The 20,714-nt window shown below is 46.3% G+C and overlaps 1 protein-coding gene across 1 annotated transcript in view; it reads right to left on the minus strand.

Annotated features, from left to right (window-relative positions):
- PTPN11 (protein tyrosine phosphatase non-receptor type 11) overlaps positions 1 to 20,714 on the minus strand; it is a 1,257,273-nt gene that overhangs the window by 223,625 nt on the left and 1,012,934 nt on the right. Inside the window, exon 14 of the mRNA XM_069619490.1 lies at positions 11,844 to 11,968. Within this exon, the coding sequence (XP_069475591.1) occupies positions 11,844 to 11,968 (125 nt within the window). The remainder of the gene's footprint in view (positions 1 to 11,843; positions 11,969 to 20,714) is intronic.

A 20,714-nucleotide genomic window follows, 5' to 3' on the forward strand; every position in this document is an offset into this window, starting at 1 on the left:
TAATCTTTGCAGAAAATTAAAATGCAAATTGAAGTAAATGTATGTGGCAGGACGCCACCATTTTGTTTCAAAAATGCCTGCTCAGCCACAGCTACCAGGTAAATCTGGGTGGTGCAGACTGGTACCAATTGGGTTTACTGCTTACTCCTGTAGTCTTAATATTTTTGCAGTGTTCCCCAAGGGAACTGCACAGGATTCTGCCTAACATGTGGTACCAACCTTGACTCAAAGGAGAAGAAAGCCAAGCGGTTCATCACAGCCGGTGAGTCGATAAGAAACTGGGCTGTCTTGAATGAAAAGTGTCAAACATCGAATTTGAACTTTGGAAAGCCTAAAGGAACTTTTTTTTAGAAAGTGGTGGGGAAAGTCTGCAACAGAGGCATCCGGCACTATGTGGTTCCTCATGCATACAACTCTGGGCCTTGCTCGTAGTGTGCGTTCGTGGTTCACCTTTTATCCCTGTGGGGAAGGTAAAGGGCCATTAGGTGTGCGTGGTTGTTGTCAATTGCCTGACTCTGCCTGACCCGTGTGCTGGGACATGTCAGGTAAACGGCTCTGGTGCTAGTCCATTGTCTGTTACGGTGTAAGAAAGTGTTCTGTGTCGGAAAAGGGGGTGGGGTTGGGGGTGGGCTATAGCTTCTAAATATCATACAGGGTAGGATAGGGAAAAGGTGTTACGAGGAAGGGGGTACCGCGGCTCAACCTTTGGTATCCTACTTCCAACTCCCTGAATACCCCTCATCCAGGTGATCCGCCCCCACTGGTCCACCCCCAGGAACTGTATCCAATAGCGATGGCCGTGTCTTGGCCACCTAGATGACAGATCTCTGGACACTAGCGGGTGAGACACTTTCAGGTTTTTCACTGGGGAGTGTGCAACACTCTTAGGATTGATAATGGCACCCACTTCATTAATGAGTTGTTTTAAGAAATTGCAGCTCTTTTAGGAATAAAGCACAAGCTGTGTGCCATTTATCACCCACAGGCTAACCGGGTTGTGGAGTGGATGAAGGTTCTGCTCAAAACAAAATTATCTAAGTTGTGTGCGACAATGAAGAGGAATTGGGTGCATTGTCTCCCCTTGGCGTAGTTCAGTTTGAGGACTCAGTCCTGTAAGTATCATCACCTCTCCCCTCATGAAATTGTGACCGCGGAACGTATGCACACACCATGTGCCTCAGATGTTCACAGAGCTGGGTCAATCCTGGGGGAGGAATTCCATTTGTACTTGGCTCAGTTAAAGTGTATCAAATACCTTTCTCAACAGATTGCTCCACGACAATCGGAAGGCACTGATAACAGCGATGCACCAGAATCTGTGAGCTTGCTACCATTGCAATTGTTTCCCAATGACAAGGTTTACATAAAGAATTTTGTGCTAAGGTGGAGTGAACCTCGTTATAATGGTCCGTACACGATGGTATATGCTACTGACCTTGCAGTTAAAGTTAAAGAACTGGGTTATTGGGTGAACTTATCTGATGTTCAAAAAGCACCACAACAGTTCTCTAACCTGCAATATTTTGACTGAATGTTTTTGAATCACTGTTCCCGTTTCATACTTCTGTTTTTTAACACAGTAGAGCAGTACCAATTTTATTACTTGTGTTTTCCCTTATATTTCTTTTTTGAATTTCTGAAGATATTTCTTTTTTTTATTATTAATATTTGTGTATGGTTTTGTTGCACTATGTTTATCCGCACGACTATGTTATGGGGCAATACATAATATGTGGTTTCTGGGCATACTTGCATTCTATGCTGTATTCACTTATGTGTGGGTTGGCCTTTAAATTGTTTGTATACATATTTAGTGCTATTATATGGGTAGGCCATATAAAGGTGAGGTGGGAATGTAGTGGCAGACAAAAGTTTGTACATACTTTTTTTGAAGCTACAACACCAAATTATGAATACCTCACCACAGTGGTAAATCTTAAACAGATGAATATATAGGATACTTTATTATGGGATTTAAAAATACGAATGAAAAGGGGTTTAGAGGAAGAGATAAATATGATCAGTACAGAGGAGTAGTGTTTGACACAATGGGCCTCATTATGAGCGTTGCGGTACGGCAACAACGGCGTCGGTAGTGCTACCGATGCCGTTGTTAACTCGCTGCAACATTCCGAGTTTGCTCGCGGGTGCCACTCTGGACGTCTGGTCAGACAAGGTGTGCAGAGCTGCACCCGCGAGCAGACCAGGATGGTAGCCGGAGTCCTGTTATGAACGGGACCGTTGTTACCATCCTCCCCATTCCCATTGAGCCCTATGGGGGCTCAAATGGCAATGGGGACCTACCGGGTCCCGTGAATGGGAATTACTGGGCCCGTAAAGGTTGGAATGGCCCGGTTATTCCCATTTTGCGGGACCCGGAGCAGAGTTTGGGGGTAGCCATGCCAGTAAAAACGGCATGGCTCTCTTCAAACTCGTAATGAGGCCCAATGTCTAATGTGCATCACCCAGAGTTTAACAGCGTATGGTACAGCTATATGAACTCAGTGGGTAAAGAGAGGTACAGCAGGAGTTGTTACATCTGCTTCCTGTTTCTCCCACTGATTGGGAGCAACCAAAATGTTAGTACCTCAGGAGATATCACCTTTAGAGGCTCAGTGTTTGGTACATTTAGCACTGTGTCGAGTTCGAAATCTATTCCAGGGGAACTAAGCACACGTTGTACTAATGAACACAAAGATGAAGAGAAGTGTGCAAAGGACAACAGTGCCCCTCAATGCAAGCCCTGGCCTATGTTGAAATTGGACAGAGAGCTGTTCATAACAAACAGATGGGAAAAGGCAGTGGTGAGCGCTGTGCAGCAAGGGGGGTTGGCAGGGTTCGGAGAAGAAGTCATATGGAACATATGGTCTGCATACATATCTAAACTGACATGTATTGAAGCCTCAGAAACTCCAGTAAAAATGCAGTCAGGGGGTGAATATCAGTTTTGTTTTCGAGGGCATGGAACTGTTCCAGTAGGCACCAACACTAAGTGCAATAAAACATTGTTCATTCTTGATCTTGCTAAAGGAACAGCAGCATTAATGGACATGTACGGGTTACGCAGCCAATAAGCATACCTGCATCTTCCACCCTTTTGGCAAGGCACCTGTGCATTGACAATCCTGCACTGACCTATCCTGGTGGTGCCAGAAGCACACTTGACAATAGCATCTGAGCGAAAGGTGGTGCAGTCAATCTCACCGTCTATCCAACCCCACCCACCCCCCAGGTGAAGAAGAACCGGCGGTTGTTGAAGCAGGGGTTGCCAAGGGGGCAGTGCAGGGGAGAGAGGCTGGGCCACGGACCGAGCTTGGTGAGTGGCCCAGCTGCAGATCCAGTGATTTAGCAGGGGAGAGGGGGTAGGAAACAAGAAGCGAAGAGGAAGGTTTTTAGGTGCTTCCGGAACCGGAGATGGTTCTCCTCAAGTTTCAGGGAGGCAGTAAGGCTGTTCCAGATGGAGACCCCTGCTGCGGAGAGAGATCTCCCCCCAACTCGTTGCTTGGAGAAGCGGCTGACCCTGAGGGAGTTGGAGGCTGATGAGCGAAGAGCTCGAGAAGGAATATATTTGGGAAGAGAGAGTTTAAGGTATTTTGACCCCAGGCCCCAGAAGGCCTTGTGGACAATGCAGAGGGTTTTGAACTTAATCCTCGCAGTCACTGGGAGCCAGTGTAGTGATTTCAGTCCTGGAGAGATGCGGTCCGTGGGCTTGAGGCCAAGGACAAGTCTTGCAGTCCTGTTCTGGATGAGCTGCAGAGGGCGGAGAGTAGAGGCAGGCAGATTTAGATAGAGGCTGTTACAGTAGCCAAGCTTAGCGAGAACCAGGGCTCTTGAGACAGTGAGTTGTGGGGGAAGGAGAGGAAAGGAAGGATACCACTGAGGAGGTGCAGCTGGTAGTGTGACTTCTTAGAATCCCTGTGCTTCTCCTCAAAGAGGCTCATATGTGCCCCCACCATCAGGTAACACAGGATGTGGCTATTATTTTCCATTTCTCACACATAAACTTTGTAACAACCTCCCCATTACTCCACCAGAGCGATGATCACCCGAGTTTCAGAAATGTTCTGAAAACAATCCTCTTCTCTAGGCAATTTAAACAACCACAGTTGTGCTGGACTATCCATGCACCCCTTAGAAAGCTCTTACGTCCTATATCTTTTTGCACCAAAAGGATAATGTAGCACCTGCACACACTTTACAAAATATAGCCATGCGAGATACCAAGAAGGCCGCCGTTAACTGAAGACATGTGCAGGCGGACCTCGTCCCGGAATAATTCATATCGGCATATAGAGCAAACTCTAAATAAGTTGATCTCCTTTCCCTTCGTCAACAAGGAAGTTCCGCTAGGGTCTGGGTCCCCCAGGTCCCCTGCTGCCACCCAGAGAAGAAGAGACCTAATAGAGCTGGAGGAAATTGCGATAATCAGACTGGCCATGCTCGAGATCTTGCATGATGGACCCAAGGTACTGCAAGCACGGGTGAGTCGGGAACACAGCTCACCCATACTGGGCGATAGACAGCGGCTTTGCTGGAAGTGTGGGACGCGGTCAGGAATAATCAAGCAACATTGTACCCCCTGAGACCTTGACAAATAGGAATTAAAAGTTGGAAGGGAAGAGGCCTGTGGCGTGATATTTCATTAAGTCATTTGAACTGGCCTCAAGGTAATGAATGTACAAGGAAGAAGGTCCTCCCCGCACACAACGTTTTGAAAAGCTACATCAAGTGATGGTGCGGACCAGGGAGGGCACTGCATCGCAAGGCCTAATGGGCAGTGGAACCCACAGGTATCCCTCCGGTAAGCGTATTACGCGTTTATTCACAGATAGCTAATTGGGGGGTGACTATTCGAAGCTGCGAGATTACTAACCTAGAGGGACAGAAATAGCGGCTGAACTTTAACCTCATCCTTATTGTGGTGCCTCTCTATCAACTTAGTGTGGGAGCATAGAATACTGGGTGGACGGAATCTGGGCGGAGCGTGGACGAAGAGCGAACGAGAGTCGGTGAAGAGGCTGCTACAGCCTCATCTCAGAAACAGTGCAGGCAGTCCCGGCGCACCTGCAACACTAAGTAATGCAATCACTAGCTCCAGCCCCTATTGCACCTGCACTACCAGAACCCGACAAAGAGTCACACAAGTGTCAGAACATATAGTATTTAATCCGGCACCCACAGCACAACTGAACTTACTGAACCGTTGCCAAGTGTATACATTTTAAAACCTCCTGCACCAGGACGACCGCACGCAGCTGCAAATTCATTACCAGAAGCACCTCAGTGTCTTCATCCTCATGACCAACTACTGAACCTGTACACAGATTCACAGCATTCGTAGTACTCATTGAACCAGCGCCACCAGCAGGGCACAACACATGATCCACAGGCGGTTCATTAGCTACCGAACCATAGCGCATGCCACACCAAATATAGAGCCTTCTGGCAGCAACATCAATGGATGCCCAATATCGTAGCTCCAACGGATGCAAGCACCTATTGCCATATCTGAAGCACAGGCTTATTTACCGACTACTGCTGAAACACTAAGTGTCCCACTATTACACTAACCACATTGGCATTTGAACATCATATCACCACATCCCTAAGCATTGCAACCCCAGGCACATCGACTGCTGCAACTGTACTTGCATGGGCTACACCAGCTGCACCAGATCCAGCTCTTACTGCACCACTGCAACTGCAACATAACGTCATGCACGAATACCACCTGCAAGTGCCTTGCGTCAACACCTACTTCCACAATCACAGCCATTGTTTTATTAAACACTGGGAAAAGACAGAGCATCGGGTTGCGGGCCCCCCAGGGAAATCTAGAAGTTCTGCAATAAGCAGTTATTAGGCAGATTACTTTGGTCAAGAGGTGAGCCTACCCGAAATACGCAACCGATGCACAGGAATTGCCTCCACCGAGGAAAGCGCTGTATGCCAGGTAAAAAAAAAAAAGAAGGTTGCATTGGCCGGTCGCTTACATCTTCAAATAACAAAATAAAGTCTGTTACATGGTATTTGGGATAGAACTTTCCAGGACTCAACAACTAAGTACCCCTACTCGAGCTATTGATGCTCGAACAGCAATGGCAGGAGCCAAGGAAGATTTTGAGAAGAGTTTCCAGGACTTTCAGGGTTGGTTCACTGTGGTATTTTGCTGCATTTACATCAGAGATTAAACAAAAGACTGCAGAATTTAGAAAAGACCTAACAGACCTGGGTGAACATACAGATGCAAATGAAAGAGCGATACAAGAATTGACCCATGAAAACGCGCAATCAGAGGAACTGAGGGATCATCTGGCGAGATCAACACAATCTTGAAATACAATGCGAAGATTTAGAAAATAGGTCTTGTAGGGCGTGCATTAGATTCCGTAATCTCCTTGAATCGGTCAGAGACATAGAATTAAAAGACACAGTAATTTCTATGTTCAAAGATCTACTGGGTAATGACGAAGAAGAGAAGATCCTTTTGGACCGTGTCCACAGGGTGCGCCCGAAGAGATCTGATCCTGGGGTGCGCATAAGAAACGTGTTGGCTGCTGGTGGGGATTAATGGCTCAAACATACAACTGTATTAAGATCTTACTCCACTTACACTTCAAAAATACAGGGAAATGCAAACTGTGGTAAAAATTCAACAATTAAAGATAAAATATAGAGGACATTCCAGTTTGGCATGGCATTTGCAATAGATGGGAGGCAGCACAGGATCACTTCCCGGGAAGAAGGAATAGAACTTAAATATCGAAGAAGGAAAAGGTGATACCCTTCGGTATCGTCAACAACAATCTGGTCATCCACTCCTCGTGACATTGCGTGATAGAACGAGCGGGGGTGTAGGAAGCACTCAACGCAAAGAATCAAGCTGGAATCGCCGGACCTCTCGCCTTAAAGGTCTGCTGGAAATATCTAAAACGTGACACCATTTGAGGGGAATCGTTTGAGCGATGTGCTAAGCACGTTACTGTATTGGAGGCCAGGGACAAGGTACTCCAACTTGGAATCTTTGGAGAGGAGGTGAAGAGGGTTATAGGATACCCTATGGGAAACCCTGGAGGAAGTGGTGTTCCACAGCAAAGGGTACGTGTTTGAAGTCACAGTAGGTACTTTGGGTCACTTAGGGTGGGGGAGGGAGGAAAAAGGGTGTTAGGGGGTTAAGAGTTACAAACGGGGCGGGCACAAAGTTCAGGGGGTGGGGGAGTACAACACGAGGTGGAGGACGCTGAAATTAAGATCATTGTTTAAGCTTTGGGCAATGTACACAAGCATAATATTGAAAAGCCAGCACATTCAAGTGTATGTCACTTAATATTCAAGGGTTAAACACCCCAGTAAAGCGTGAGACATTAGTGGGGTTTCTAGCGCGACAACTTGCGAATGTACTGGCATTGCACGAAACCCACATAAGACAGCAGGACAAACAAAGACTCCATATACAACATTATCGCATAACCATGCAAGCCAATGCGCATAGGAAGATGGCTGGCGTTTTAATAGCGATTAGGATGGGGGTACAGTTTAAAATATTTAACACCAAGGCGGACAAGGAAGGTTGTTATTTATTTTAGCTGAATTAGAATCAACAAAGATTACCCTGGCTTCAATCTATGCCCCAAACACTGGCCAAGATGGGTTTCTGAGAAAGACTTTGGCAGAGGTGGAAAGATTTATGGCAGGGGAATGGCTAATACTTGGAGATTTTAATATGGCATGGAACACAAACCTGGACAGAAGCGTGTTGAATTAGCGATCTCAGATGTATGGATAACTCTGAAAGGGACCGAGAAAGGGTAGACACACTACTGGCACGTCCATAAATCATTTTCATGCATAGATTACATTTGGTCATCAACCACGTTGCTGGGCTATATTACAAAAATGGAGATGTACCTGATTGCACTATCAGATCATGTGCCTTTGGAAATAGAGCTCTCCTTTCCAGGAACAACACCAGGGATATGGTCATGGGTTTGCCCCACAGAGCTTTTTCGAGACTCAGTAGTGAGGAAGAAATTAGGGGAAAGATTGAGGAATTATTTGGGCTTACCTACATGGGTGAAATAGCGATAAACACATTATGGGATGCTTTTAAGGCTATGTTTCACAGGAACTCATTTCAGAGGGGGCTCGTAGACATAGGCAAATGGGAGCTTTAGAGTCCGACTTAGAGGGTGAACTGAAGCAAACAATGAAAAAAATGGAAACGGACGGAGGATTAGCTGTTAAAAAGCATATAGAAATATAACAGGGAGAATACAGCTTTTGCAAACGACAAAAGCAGAAAAAGGCTTACTATACCACGAAACAAAAATATTATGTAAAAACGAATAAAGCTGATTGATTGCTGGTCAGGCAGCTAAGGCTAAACAAGGCATCACAAACTATTTTAGGCACAAAGGATACACACAGGGAACTGGTTACAACAACCCCACAGATACTTACACAAGTCAGAGTTTTACTCCACTCTATAGCAATCTGATACCCCAGATACTATAGCCGAAAAAACATATCTACATTCAGTCAAAGGAATAGTGCACTCAAAGATGTAGCTCCCCCGAACAAAGCCGTGGCCCTCAGACTGCTTACAGCATTTGAGAAATGTTTTATTTCAAATCCGGGGGAGAAAACACTTTTTTCCAATCTCTATCACCTTCTACAAGAGGAGCTTCTCGAGGGCAGCCTAAGGTATGTTCAGAACTGGCAGAAGACAACGAGGGTATCTGTATCCACGGAGGAATGGCAGATATTATGGAGGGATATTCCTAAACTAACGTGCTGCCTACAGATCAGAGAATCATGTATAAAGCAATGCTACAATGGCAATACACCCCATATAGGCTATATAAAATGAAACTAATTAGCACAGACACACGTTAGAGGGAATGCTAAAAAAATATATATAGCCATGCATATGAGGGTCTCTGTTTTGCACCTGTTGAGACAAAGGTCACTAGTGGCCATCTAGACTTATTTGTTGATGAAAACCAATGATGTTGGTGTGATCCTTCCTTGTTCTTCTCCAAACAAACAGATGACCACTTGGAAACCATTGCCATACAGTTGTAAAGGAGCCCTGAATGATTCCCTGATGGTTGTCAAAGATCCAAGATATGGAAAATCCTGTGATGGGGTGGTATTGGGAGGGTTGTTTGAGAAGAGGGTTTCAAATCATGATTGAACCACTGACACAAAGGACAATCTATCTTTAAAAAAATGGCATGGCTAAGTCAGGAATGACCAGGCGATTTCAAATGTGAGCTCCAGCCATTGCACAAGAGTGTTGAGATTGACTGTCATATGCCGCATTGAAGGATAGAACAAGTAATACAGCTGGTTGATTGCAGTCTTGGGCTTTGATGATTAGCTCCCACACATGGAAAAGGGTGGTTTCAGCTCTACTAGATGTTCATAAACCCAACTGGTGATCATGTAGCAAGGCGATGGCCTTGCTGAATGTCTGGAGTTGATTAGTGGAAAGCCGTTCCATAATCTTTGCAATCGAGAGATTGGCAATGGGGTGGAAGATATACAGGTAGTTAGGGTCAGCGTTCAGGTTTTCTGGAGGGCCCCAAATAAGTTTTCTTTAATTGATTTGACACCTGGCCTGTCATTAAGGTGGTGGTGGTAAATTCAATGAGTGAAGGGGCCAAGATGTCAGTGTATTCTTTCACAAATGCTGCCAAGTGGAGACATGCTTGTGCAAACGTTTCCATTTTTCTGACAACTTTTGTAAGGGACATTGCCCAGGCAAAAGATGTTGAGGAGACTCTGGAGTGTGCAGCTTTAAGGCTTGGGTTCCCAGAGGGTTGATAGGAGCTCACTTTAGCTTTTATATTTTTGATTTCATTTTTAATGCTGTCCTATTTCTTCCACTGGTTGAGGGGATGGGATCACAAGATTTGGGGTTCATGTTGGTCTGGTAAACTTGTAAATCTTCCAAGATTTCTGTTGACATGGTGCTGAATTGCGTGATTTTTGTGGAGGTTACATTTCTTCTATTGCCAATGTGCATATTGCAAGGTAATGTGTCTTGATGGATTTGGATCATTCACCAAAACTCTTTCCCAAATCCGTTAATGATTTTGGTATGTGCCCAGTCGCCCTATGTCTGTAGGAAATTCTTCTAACCTACCAATCCCTCCTCCCCCACCAACAGTGAGAGACTGGTTCAGAGCGTGCACAACATGGGCTAAAATCATTGACAGGCATGGGGGAGGAGGGTTCATTTAGCATTACCATACTAACAAAGATCCTTTTGTATCCACATAAGATCGTAGAAGCACTGGTGTAAATGGCCCTGTGGTCTACAAATGAAAAGATGGGTAATAGGAGGTAAAGGAGGGGAGGGTCAAGAGAAGGATTCAGAGCAGCGGCCGCAGACAGAGAGTAAGGAAAAGAGTGAGGGAATGGAGGAAGAGAAGTCAAGCGGAAAAAATGTTTGGCAGTGAGATTTTCAAAGGTAAAGGGGAAGAATAATGAAGGGGAGATGAGAAGCTATCAAGGTGCCAATGGCAGTCCCAATATGGATTCACCTCTATCCAAGCTATATTAACTATTCTGCTCGCAAATGATAAAAGTTGCTGCTTGAGCCATCAAAGTAGTCCAACCTAACAGCATCAGGTTTAGGGTAACTGCCAATCCCCCAGTAGTTGAATCTATGCCATCTAAAAAAGCAACTGTTCATGGGAACTTACTCTATCAATAAAGACGACAGGAACAGCTAGAGAAAGCATCAGTATGGAGCCTCTGGTCAAAATCAAGATGGTAAGGGATTTCGCATGGTGAAAAAGAGAAGAAAATGTACAAGAACAGATTTAAGGCAACACCTAACCCTTCTAATGCCAGACTGGGAAACGGATGAAACAAATAAATAATCTAGTAAATGAGAATGAATCTGCATGGGCAGAGAAGAGGGGAAGAGCACAGTCAAGGAAACAAGAAGGGACAAGGGGAAGGATGATGCGCTTAGAAATGGAGGGAGGGAGAGGGTAGAGGGAAACTGTCACTGAAAAAAGAAGAATCAAACAGGACATAAATAGGCACAACTGAAGCTTGCTAGGAGGCATTCAATCCCATCACACATTCTATATTAAATATTTTAAGGCAGGTTTTGGTGGAAAAATATTAAAAAACACATTGATCCACTGCTAGGGCTAAAGGGGTTTCTTCAACAAATACTGAGACAGCTGCTGTGAAGTCTGTGGTAGAGACCTATTACTGCAAGGTGTGATTTGTTGTAGAAGGTCATGGAATTACATGAATGGCAAGTCAACTAAAAGGTAACAAAATACACTTTCTGCGGGAGTAACATTCACCTATCAAGTGCGCCTTTGCAAAGCAATATCAGATAGAAAAAAACGTTAACTGCAGTGGTGCACACACAGCGGGAGACAAGTGTGTAAGGGGACTTACATGATGGAAATTATGACACATTAAGTACTAAGACGGAAATCTGTACTTGGATTAAAAGCAGCAAATTATATATAATTCAGGAGACATTTGTCATTGAAACTAATGGTGCTTTTGTGACTATTATGGGCTTGAAGTTGAACATCGTAATTGAAGTTGGTTGAGAACGCTGTACCTTAACAAGAATGACATCTGGCACAGATATAGTAGGTGGCAGCCTGAAAACAAAAACTGCCGGGAAACAATAGTTGATACAACAAATATATCTGGTTAAAGATCACCCATAAACCTATGTGTAGAAATAGGTGATAAAGCACATGTGGAAATTGGAAATATTCACGGTCAAGGAATATAAAAAAGAAAGCAAGTGACAACACAAAAGGTTAACTGAACCATTCCTGCAATATTTTACTTACTCGGGAAGAGTTGGCGGTGGGGTTGGAATTGGAGTACATGGCGGGAGGGGACTCTGATCTCCAGGTGTCTGGTCCGATAAAGAATATTTAATGTTCGTGTACTCGTGCCCTTTCCTCTTGCTCTTCTAAAAATGAAAGAGAAACTGGCAAATTAACATTTTAGATTCCAAAAATCTTAATTTTAATAAGCACAAGCAGCGATAAAGACAATAATAATGGGCCAAAGTATTTGCAAATCGACCTTCAAAACAGTTTACTAAAAAAGTGCACTTTCTATATAAATTACGCTATAAATGAACACAGGGATACTGGATATTGAAATTCTAGTGTACAGTATGGGGCAGGTGTGACTTAAGATTGCTCAATAGGAGTGGAAGTTCAGGATTATGATAGGCATTTGATGGGGCAGTACTAGGCATAATGATGTTTTTTTAATTCAATGATGCTGTCTCCCACGCCAACCTCCCTGGGATAATTGTGTATCTTTTTTCTAGTCAGTGCGAGAAGAACCACATTAGGGATGTTGGATGATCTGCTTTCGTTTTCCACTATCAACATCTTCTGCATCCCCGCCCCTTTTCCCATGGGGATGTAGCAAGAACAATCACATACAATTCCATCTATCTGCACACTTTACTAAAAATATTTGATATTGGGTCTACGCAGGGCACGAGGTCAGTGGCACATCACTGGCCCCCCACGTGCATAGGAGAAGGAAGCTGAAGGCTGGCGGGATTTCTATTTCACTGGGATAAAAACAACAACAAAAAAGTGCTGGTGAGGGGTGGGTTGTGTTGGGAAGGGGGCAGCCGCCTCCCCCACCTAGGAGCTTTAAAGTAAGGCAAGATGCATTTGAGTCACTGTGATGAGGCAGGTGGAAGGGGGACACTGAAAGGGCCGCCTTCCCATTCAGCAATACCACATGCTAATATAATCAGTTCTAGTGTATTCATATGGTGGAGCCCTAGGTGCGGGTGGCTTTGCTATTTTGCATAGATATTATTAATCCTAGGTAGAAGAGAAGGCTTGCATGGTAAAGGTGGCATTACATGAACTAGGCACAAATCCACAAAGTTACAGAAATCTCCAGTCATACCCGAGCTCCCATGAGGACAGTCAGTACCCCCACCCGCCATACTGTTTATTCATTGTTCTTCAAAGTGATGCAAATATATGTCTTTCACACAAAAGGGATGCGCCCGACAAGGCCGCGTTCATAGGCCAGCGCCTGGTGTGCATGTTATCTCACTTTGGCTAAAGCATGACCCGGCCCATTCCAGAGTGACCACAAGTTATAGCCCACATAACTGAATGAACCCCAAGATCCCTGAATTCCATGACACCAGGTGCCCTTTGACCATCAACCCCAAAGTAACAAGTCCTGAAATGTTCAAAGAGGATGGACAGGGTGTGTCATTGAAGTGACAATCATGTGATTTGTATTGAAAGGTGCTGGGAGGGATAAATTATAGTTTAAAACGAGGGCAGAGACCTTGGGGCAGGATGGCACAGAGGGATTGAATAAAATGTGTTTGTGAAGGTTAGAGCGCCCTGGCACCTCCGAGTTGTCCGTCTTGAGGCCTGCCAGGTGTACGGTATGAGTGACAAAGAAGCTGTATAGTAGGAGTATAATTAATATGTTGTCTGACCTTCGACGTGAGAAGATGAGCCCCGCAGCGCCCACGTGATGGAAGGCGGAAGGACTGGGACCAATAAACTGCCATCCCATATGTATAAAGGCAGCACCTGGAGAGGGTCCATCCAATCAGCCACGCAGGTTTTTATTGTATGTATTGCGTCACTTATGATGATGTTTTGCCTTAAAAGTTTCTGCTTGTACCTCTCTTTGGAAGAACGTTTTTAGCAGCAGTTCTTTGTTGCTCTCATCTGCGCATGAGATTACACTTGTTATCCTTACAAGATCGACTTGGGCCTTCGCTAGCGGGATGTATTATCTCTGGTGTGAGCGTTCAGTGGCTTGCTTTCAATTGGTGATCCCAGTGCCCCCCCGTACCTGCGGAGGCTTCTAGGCCGCTTCTCCAGAAGGAGCCGCGCCCACCTACAGCGACTGGCCCTGAAAAAACATGTGTTCTGAGTAGTTTAGTAGGAGTCATTTTAATAAAGGTCCTCTCTGTTCTCTGAAGCGGGCGCAGCTCCGATGAGAGTGCAGGCCGGTGTTGGAACCCCGTGACGGAGGAGTTCGGGTTAGCACGCACAAGTGAGCAGGCTCTTGTAAGCGATAACAAGTAGGGGACAGATGCATTGGGAAGTGTGAGAGGTGTGAGGATGTGGAGAGCGAGGTCATTAATGTGACGTCTATGAGGGCAGGGTTATTGTTGATAAAATGTGTATTAGTGATTGAGTGGTTTGGTAAAGTATTATAAGGTAAGGCAAAGGTAAGGCATGGATCCCCTCCTCGGAGGGGGAGGGAAGGTGGTACCATGAGGCAGAATAATATTTAAAGGTTGTATACAAATTGTTCCAACTACAATTGTTCGAATTACAATTGACCTTTGCACAATTGACCGAATTGTGAAGGTGAATTGTTACATATATGCGGGGGGAAATCCCCCGCAACCCCTCATTTTATATATATATATATATATATATATATATATATATATATATATATATATATATATATATATATATATATATATATATGATACATTACTCACCGTAATTGTATTTCTGGTGCTTGTATCTGCTTAGATTCACATGCTGTGCATAGGCCGACATCTAGTGGAAGCTGCAGAGTATTAGTTTGTTTTTCGAAACTCGAAAATTGGGCGTTGATACAGGGCGTGCCAGTAATACTATCCCTAGTGTGACGTCCACTGTACCCATGATCCCTCATGCGTCTAGGACCCTCAGATTGTATTATTTCTGACATGAGGTAGCATGAGGAGTAGCGTGAGTACAGATGATCCAAGCAGATAGAAGATAGATAAGATAAGACTACAAGCATCCATGCGCCTTCTCTCAGAGGGGAGGAAGGGTGGGTCGCATGTGAATCTAAGCAGATACAAGCATCAGAAATACGATTACGGTGAGTAATGTATCCCTTCTGAGGCTTGTGGAATCTGCTTAGATCCCATGCTGTGCATAGATTAGCGAGCAGTGTTAGAAGGAGGTGGGATTTGAGGAGGGTCATGAGCAAATAAATGTCTTAAGAACTGCTTGTCCCACTTGAGTATCTGTCTTGGAATGGGTGTTAATGCAGTAGTGCTGAGTAAAAGTGTGAATAGAGCTCTAAGTAGCTGTTTTGCAAATGGTGTCATGGGGAACATTTGCAATGAAAGCCAGAGTGGCCCAAATGCCTCTTGTCGAGTGGGCTCTGGGCGTAAAAGGCAAAGTTTTGTCAGAAAGAGAGTAACACAACTGGATACAGTTGACAATCTACTTGGAGATGGCACCCTTAGAGACGCAATCTCCCTCTTTGCCTGTGGCTACGGAGACAAACAGTTGATCTGTTTTCCTAAGCGGTCTGGTCTTGTTTACGTAGTAAAGGACCGCCCTACGCACATCTAGGGTGCCGAGCTTTGTGGGTTTTGGAAGAAAGCCGGAAGCTCGATGGACTGGTTTACATGGAATTTGGAAATAAACTTAGGTGAGAACCTAGGGTGTGTCCGTAAAAACCAGCTTATCCTCATTAATAGTAAAGAAAGGATCCTGCACTGACAGAGCCTGAATTTCACTGATATAGATATAGGAGGATGAAGTCTCTTTACTCCCTCCATGAAGGCTTTAACCACGGGTACCTTCTGCCACAACACCTTGCTATGTGAGGTGGTGTACGCTGACAGTGCTGCCAGGTGTACCTTTAGTGAGTAGAAAACCAACCCTGCGTCCAGCAGTTCGAGCATGTATGTCACGATTGTGGAAGGAGTACAATCAACTGGGTTGATTTGTTTATACTGGCACCAGGTAACGAATCTCTTCCATTTGTCGAAGTAGCAATGCCTCGTGTTCGGTTTCCTAGACTCTTTTAGGATGTACATACACCTCTGTGGTAAATTGAGATGTCCAAACTGTATGACCTCAGGAGCCATGCTGCTAGGTTCATGGAGTTGGGTTGAGGATGCACCTTCTGACCTTGGTGCTGGGACAAAAGGTTGTACCAGCCCGGGAGTTTGATGGGATCGCACACCGAGAGTCTGCATAGGTGTGGAAACCACGGTTGTCTCGCCCACATGGGAGCAACTAGTACGAGCGTCATCGACTCTCTGTTCATCTTGTTCACCACCTTCCTGATGAGAGGAGTTGGTGGAAAAGCATACGCAAACATCTCTGACCAGTTCATCCACAGGGCGTTCCCCAGGGAGTCTGGTTGGGGAAACCTGGATGCGAATCCCGGGCATTGTCTGTTTTCGCTTGTGGCGAATAGGTCTATAGTGGGGAAACCCCACAGAGTAGAGATCTTCTACGATATATCTGTGTAGACACCATTCGTGTTCCTCCGGAAGGGGATCTCTGCTCAAAGCGTCCGCTAGAGAATTGAGATCCCCTGGAACATGTTGAGATGACAGAAAGATGTTCCGTCTGAGTGCCCATATCCAAATTTTCTGGGCAAGTCTGGACAGGTTTGGCAAACGAGTCCCTCCTTGCTTGTTCAGGCAGAACATGGCTATCGTGCTGTCCGTCCGGATCTGCACCGACAGGTTCTATAGGTGGGGCTCGAACGCTTGAAGTGCTCTGAAAACTGCCAGAAGCTCTAGCAGGTTGATGTGATTCTTGGCCACTGTGTGAGACCAGAGACCCTGAGCTGTGTGGAGGAGAGGGTGAGCTCCCCATCCTGTGAGGCATGCATCCGTTGTGACTACCGACTGTATCTCGGGATCGTAAAAGGGTTTCCCCTTGGATAGATTGTCTCTTGTCCACCAGTGGAGGCTTTGTACAAGTGTTGGTGAAATGACCACTAGATCGTCCCACTGACCACTTGCCTGAGACCACAGTTTCGCCAACCATTCTTGCATGGGACGCATGCACAGGCGCGCGTGGGGGACCAGGTAAATACATGACGCCATCATGCCCAGCAAACGCATTGCTTTGCGTACTGTTATCTGGCGACCGGTTTGATATTACGGAATTTGCAGTAGTATATTCCGAATTCTTTCCTCTGAAGGAAAAGCCAACCCCTCTTGAGTATTTAGAACAGCTCCTAGGAACTGCTTGGAGGTGCTGGGCACCAGACTTGATTTTTTTTCCCGTGTATGGAGAAGCCCAATTCGAAGAGGAGGTTGATAGCTCTTTGAATGTTTGTCCTGCAAATTACTGGGGTCTCCCCCGTGATGAGCCAGTCGTCCAGATAAGGGTACACTGGGATTGCCTCCCTGCGTAGGTGTGCCGCCGCCACCGCCAGTACCTTGGTGAATACCCTTGGAGCCGAGGCTATCCCGAAGGGCAGTACCTTGAACTGGTAGTGCTGACTGTCCACCTTGAAGCGCAGATATTTTCTGTGCGCTGGGAACATGGAAATATGAAAATAGGCATCTTTCATATCCAATGTTGCTATGTAATCCCCCTTTTTTAGGAGGGGAATTACCTCTTGGAGAATAGTCATGTGAAATTTTTGGGGCTTGACATACTTGTTTGCAGGCCGTAAATCCAATACTGGGCGCATTGTCAAATCTTTTTTTGGCACAAGGAAGTAAGTTGAATAAATACCCTTGTTTACCTGGTGTCCCGGGACGGGTTCTATCGCGTCCTTTGTGAGAAGAATTTCGATCTCAGAGTAGGATCTTCTGGTGGTGTAAGGAGTGTATTCTTTGTCGTGGAGGGTGGTTTCGGGGAATCTCTAGGAGTTCTATGCAGTATCCTGCGGACACTGTGGACAGCACCCATCTGTCTGATGTGATCGCATTTCCATCTTAACCCAAGCTTGGGTTAAGATGGAAATGCGTCCCCCTACTGGGGATGCGTGAGAAGGGACCCTGAACGGAGCGTCACTGTTTTGGTGGAGGCGTGCCCCCTCCTTTATTGGGACTGCCTCTACCCCTACCACAACCTCTTTTGTTACCCCTGCCATAATTCTGGGTAGACTGCTGGTTAGTGTTCCATGTAGTACCCTGGCCTTGGGAATAGTTAGAGCCTCTTTGGGAGTTTTGTCCGCAAGGCCGACGGAAATTGCCATTCCCTCTCTGGTTAGGGGGTTTGTTGGTTAGCTGCCCTAGGACTTGAGTGTCTCGTACTCGTCCTTGGCATTCTTTAGTGCGTCCTCGACCGCCTTTCCAAACAATAGATCTGCCTGCACCGGCTTATCTATCAATGATGCTTGGGTCTCGGCCTTGAAACCAGACTGCCGTAGCCAAGCATGCCTCTTGATGACTGTGCTTTCAGCAATTAATCTGCCGGTGTTATCCGCGGCATCGAAGGTTGATTTTAAAATGCAACCTGATACGGCTCTCCCCTTGGCCGAAACTTGTGCCAATTGGCTTTTTAAGGGTTCTGGGGCGGAGTCTATGAGAGCCGCGACTTCTTCCCATTGATGGCAGTTGTAACTAGCCAGCAGGGTGGTGGAGTTTGCAATCCTTGCCTGGTAGGCGGAAGTGGAGGCTACTTTCCTGCCCAAGCCATAAATCTTCTTGCCGGGGGGAGCTTTGGACGATCACAAGGGTGTTCCCGCCCTCTTACGGGTGTTTGTAACAACCAGGGAGTCCGGTTTGAGATGTCCCCTTATGTATAGTGGGTCAGATTGTGCTGCCCTGAAAAGCTTTTCAATTCTGGGGTTTACTGCCCTAGTGAGATTGGGGTTAACCAGGGAAGGGTCTATTCTCCTTTGTATTGACGTAAGGATAGGGATGGCCTGAGCAACAGGTCTTTTCTCTCCCACCAGTTCCTCTGCAAAGTCCCTCTCTTCCTGAGCACCTTGGGTGTCAATGTGGAAGTGCTGTGCCGCTCTGGACAGGACCTCTTTCAGGAGAGGTTGGTTGTCGAACGGGGAGTCGGTAACCGCGGGCTCTTTCTCTTCTGGGTAATCTACCCTGTATGTATCTGGGTCGTCCTCTTCCTCCTCTTGGTCCTCATCATCCCCGTCATAGCCTGTCCCAGTTTGTTCTTCGAACATGCCCACGTCTGGATCCTCAACAAAGGATGGATCTTCCTGGTATTGAGAATAGGGCTGTATATAGAAGGGGTTTGAAGCTAGAGTTGGTGCTTCACCCCGGGACTTCCTACTTGGGGGTATGGATCCTTTGAGCTGAGGGAGTTGCCCCTTCTGGTGTATAAGAGAGAAAGTGTTCCGGGTTCTTGGCATAGAAATCTGCCAATGATGTCATCCTTGACATTACTCTGTCTATGTCCTCACTGGACCATTCCTTTGAACTGGGAATAACTCTTTCCTGGAGTGCTTTCTCTGTTTTATCCTGACTAGACCTACTGGTTTGAACAGGGGTCTTAGGGACAACAGATTGAGATTTGTCCTGGCTAGACCTACTGGGCTGAACAGGGGCCTTAAGGACAGGGGTTTGAGACTTGTCTGTCTGTTTAGGTGGAGTAGAATGTAGTTTAGGAGAGGAAGTAGGCTGGGACTGCTTACTACGTTGTTTCCCCCCTCTCCGTGGGTGGAAGAGTGCTTCCCCAACTTTTGGGCCGTATCAGAGCTTTTCGATGCCTAGCGTCTAAATTCGGGGGTAGAGTCCCTGTCTCTGGAGAGTGTAAGGGATTCGGTAGCAGCCTTGCCGCTGCCTACAGAGGCCGACTCCTGGAGTGCGGCTTGGGGGTAGAGGTTGGCGTCGTCCTTCAACGACCGAACCTCAGTCACTAAGGGGAGCGAGGCACTTTTAGCAACAGTGGAGGGTTGCTTGGTGTCATGAGGCGATCTCGAACGCGAACGCCCAGAGGACACCGACTCGGTGGTCCGTTCTTTACTTGCCTCTTGCCGAGAACTCGATGTGTGCGTCGAGTCTCGGTTGGACTTCTGTTTGCTTTAAGTGGTGTGGGTAGCACTCGTGTCGCCAGGGGTCTTCCCCATAGCTGCCCTGCCGGACAACCTTCCGAGGTCGGGGACTTGCGCTTGGCTGTCCATCGATGCTACATTACCCTCGCCGTCCGAAAGTACGGCGTCGCTGCCATAGCTGAAGGCACCCTCCGCGGCCATGGCCTCTTGTCGCCTGGCGTGGTGGGCCCAACGCTTTGTCGAATGGTCCTTAAGGGTCTTCAGTTTAAACCGACTGCACGCTCTGCAATTCACCTCGGGGTGGTCCCTCGGCAAGCAGAGGTTACATGTGGCGAGTCTATCAACCCAAGGATACTTGTGGTTGCACTTGGGGCAAAATTGAAAGGGGGTACCCTCCATACGCACCCTATTGCAGCGGGCTAGGAGTGTAGGAATTTATCTAATGTACCTATATTAAACAGAGTGTAGGATATGTGCCACCCCCCACTCTCCCTACTTGCAGGGCCGAGTCCAGAGGACTTCCGAGGCCCGGGCGAGGCAAGAGGCCGTCCGAGGCCTAAATCCGTCGCTGTAGTCCGACGGTTGAATTTTCTCCGATCCGGCGTCGAGTGTCGATGTTCGGAGACTCGACGTAGAGGTGGAATAAACGGGGAAATATATAACAATATTAGCAAAATCTGACTAAGTCAGGGAACTCCGCTCAGTCCTTCCGACCAGCATGGCGGAAAAAAACAATCTGAGGGTCCTAGACCCGTGAGGGATCATGGGTACAGTGGACGTCACACTAGGGATAGTATTACTGGCACGCCCTGTGTCGACGCCCAATTTTCGAGTTTCGAAAAACAAACTGTAATACTCCGCAGATTCCACTAGATGTCGGCCTATGCACAGCATGTACAGATTCCACAAGCCTCAGAAATATATATATATAAAACCAAACCTACATATGGGATACATTACTCACCGTAATCTTA

This window comes from Ambystoma mexicanum, chromosome 10 (genome assembly GCF_040938575.1).
Source record: "Ambystoma mexicanum isolate Mex_15411 chromosome 10, UKY_AmexF1_1, whole genome shotgun sequence".
Lineage (NCBI taxonomy): Eukaryota > Metazoa > Chordata > Amphibia > Caudata > Ambystomatidae > Ambystoma > Ambystoma mexicanum.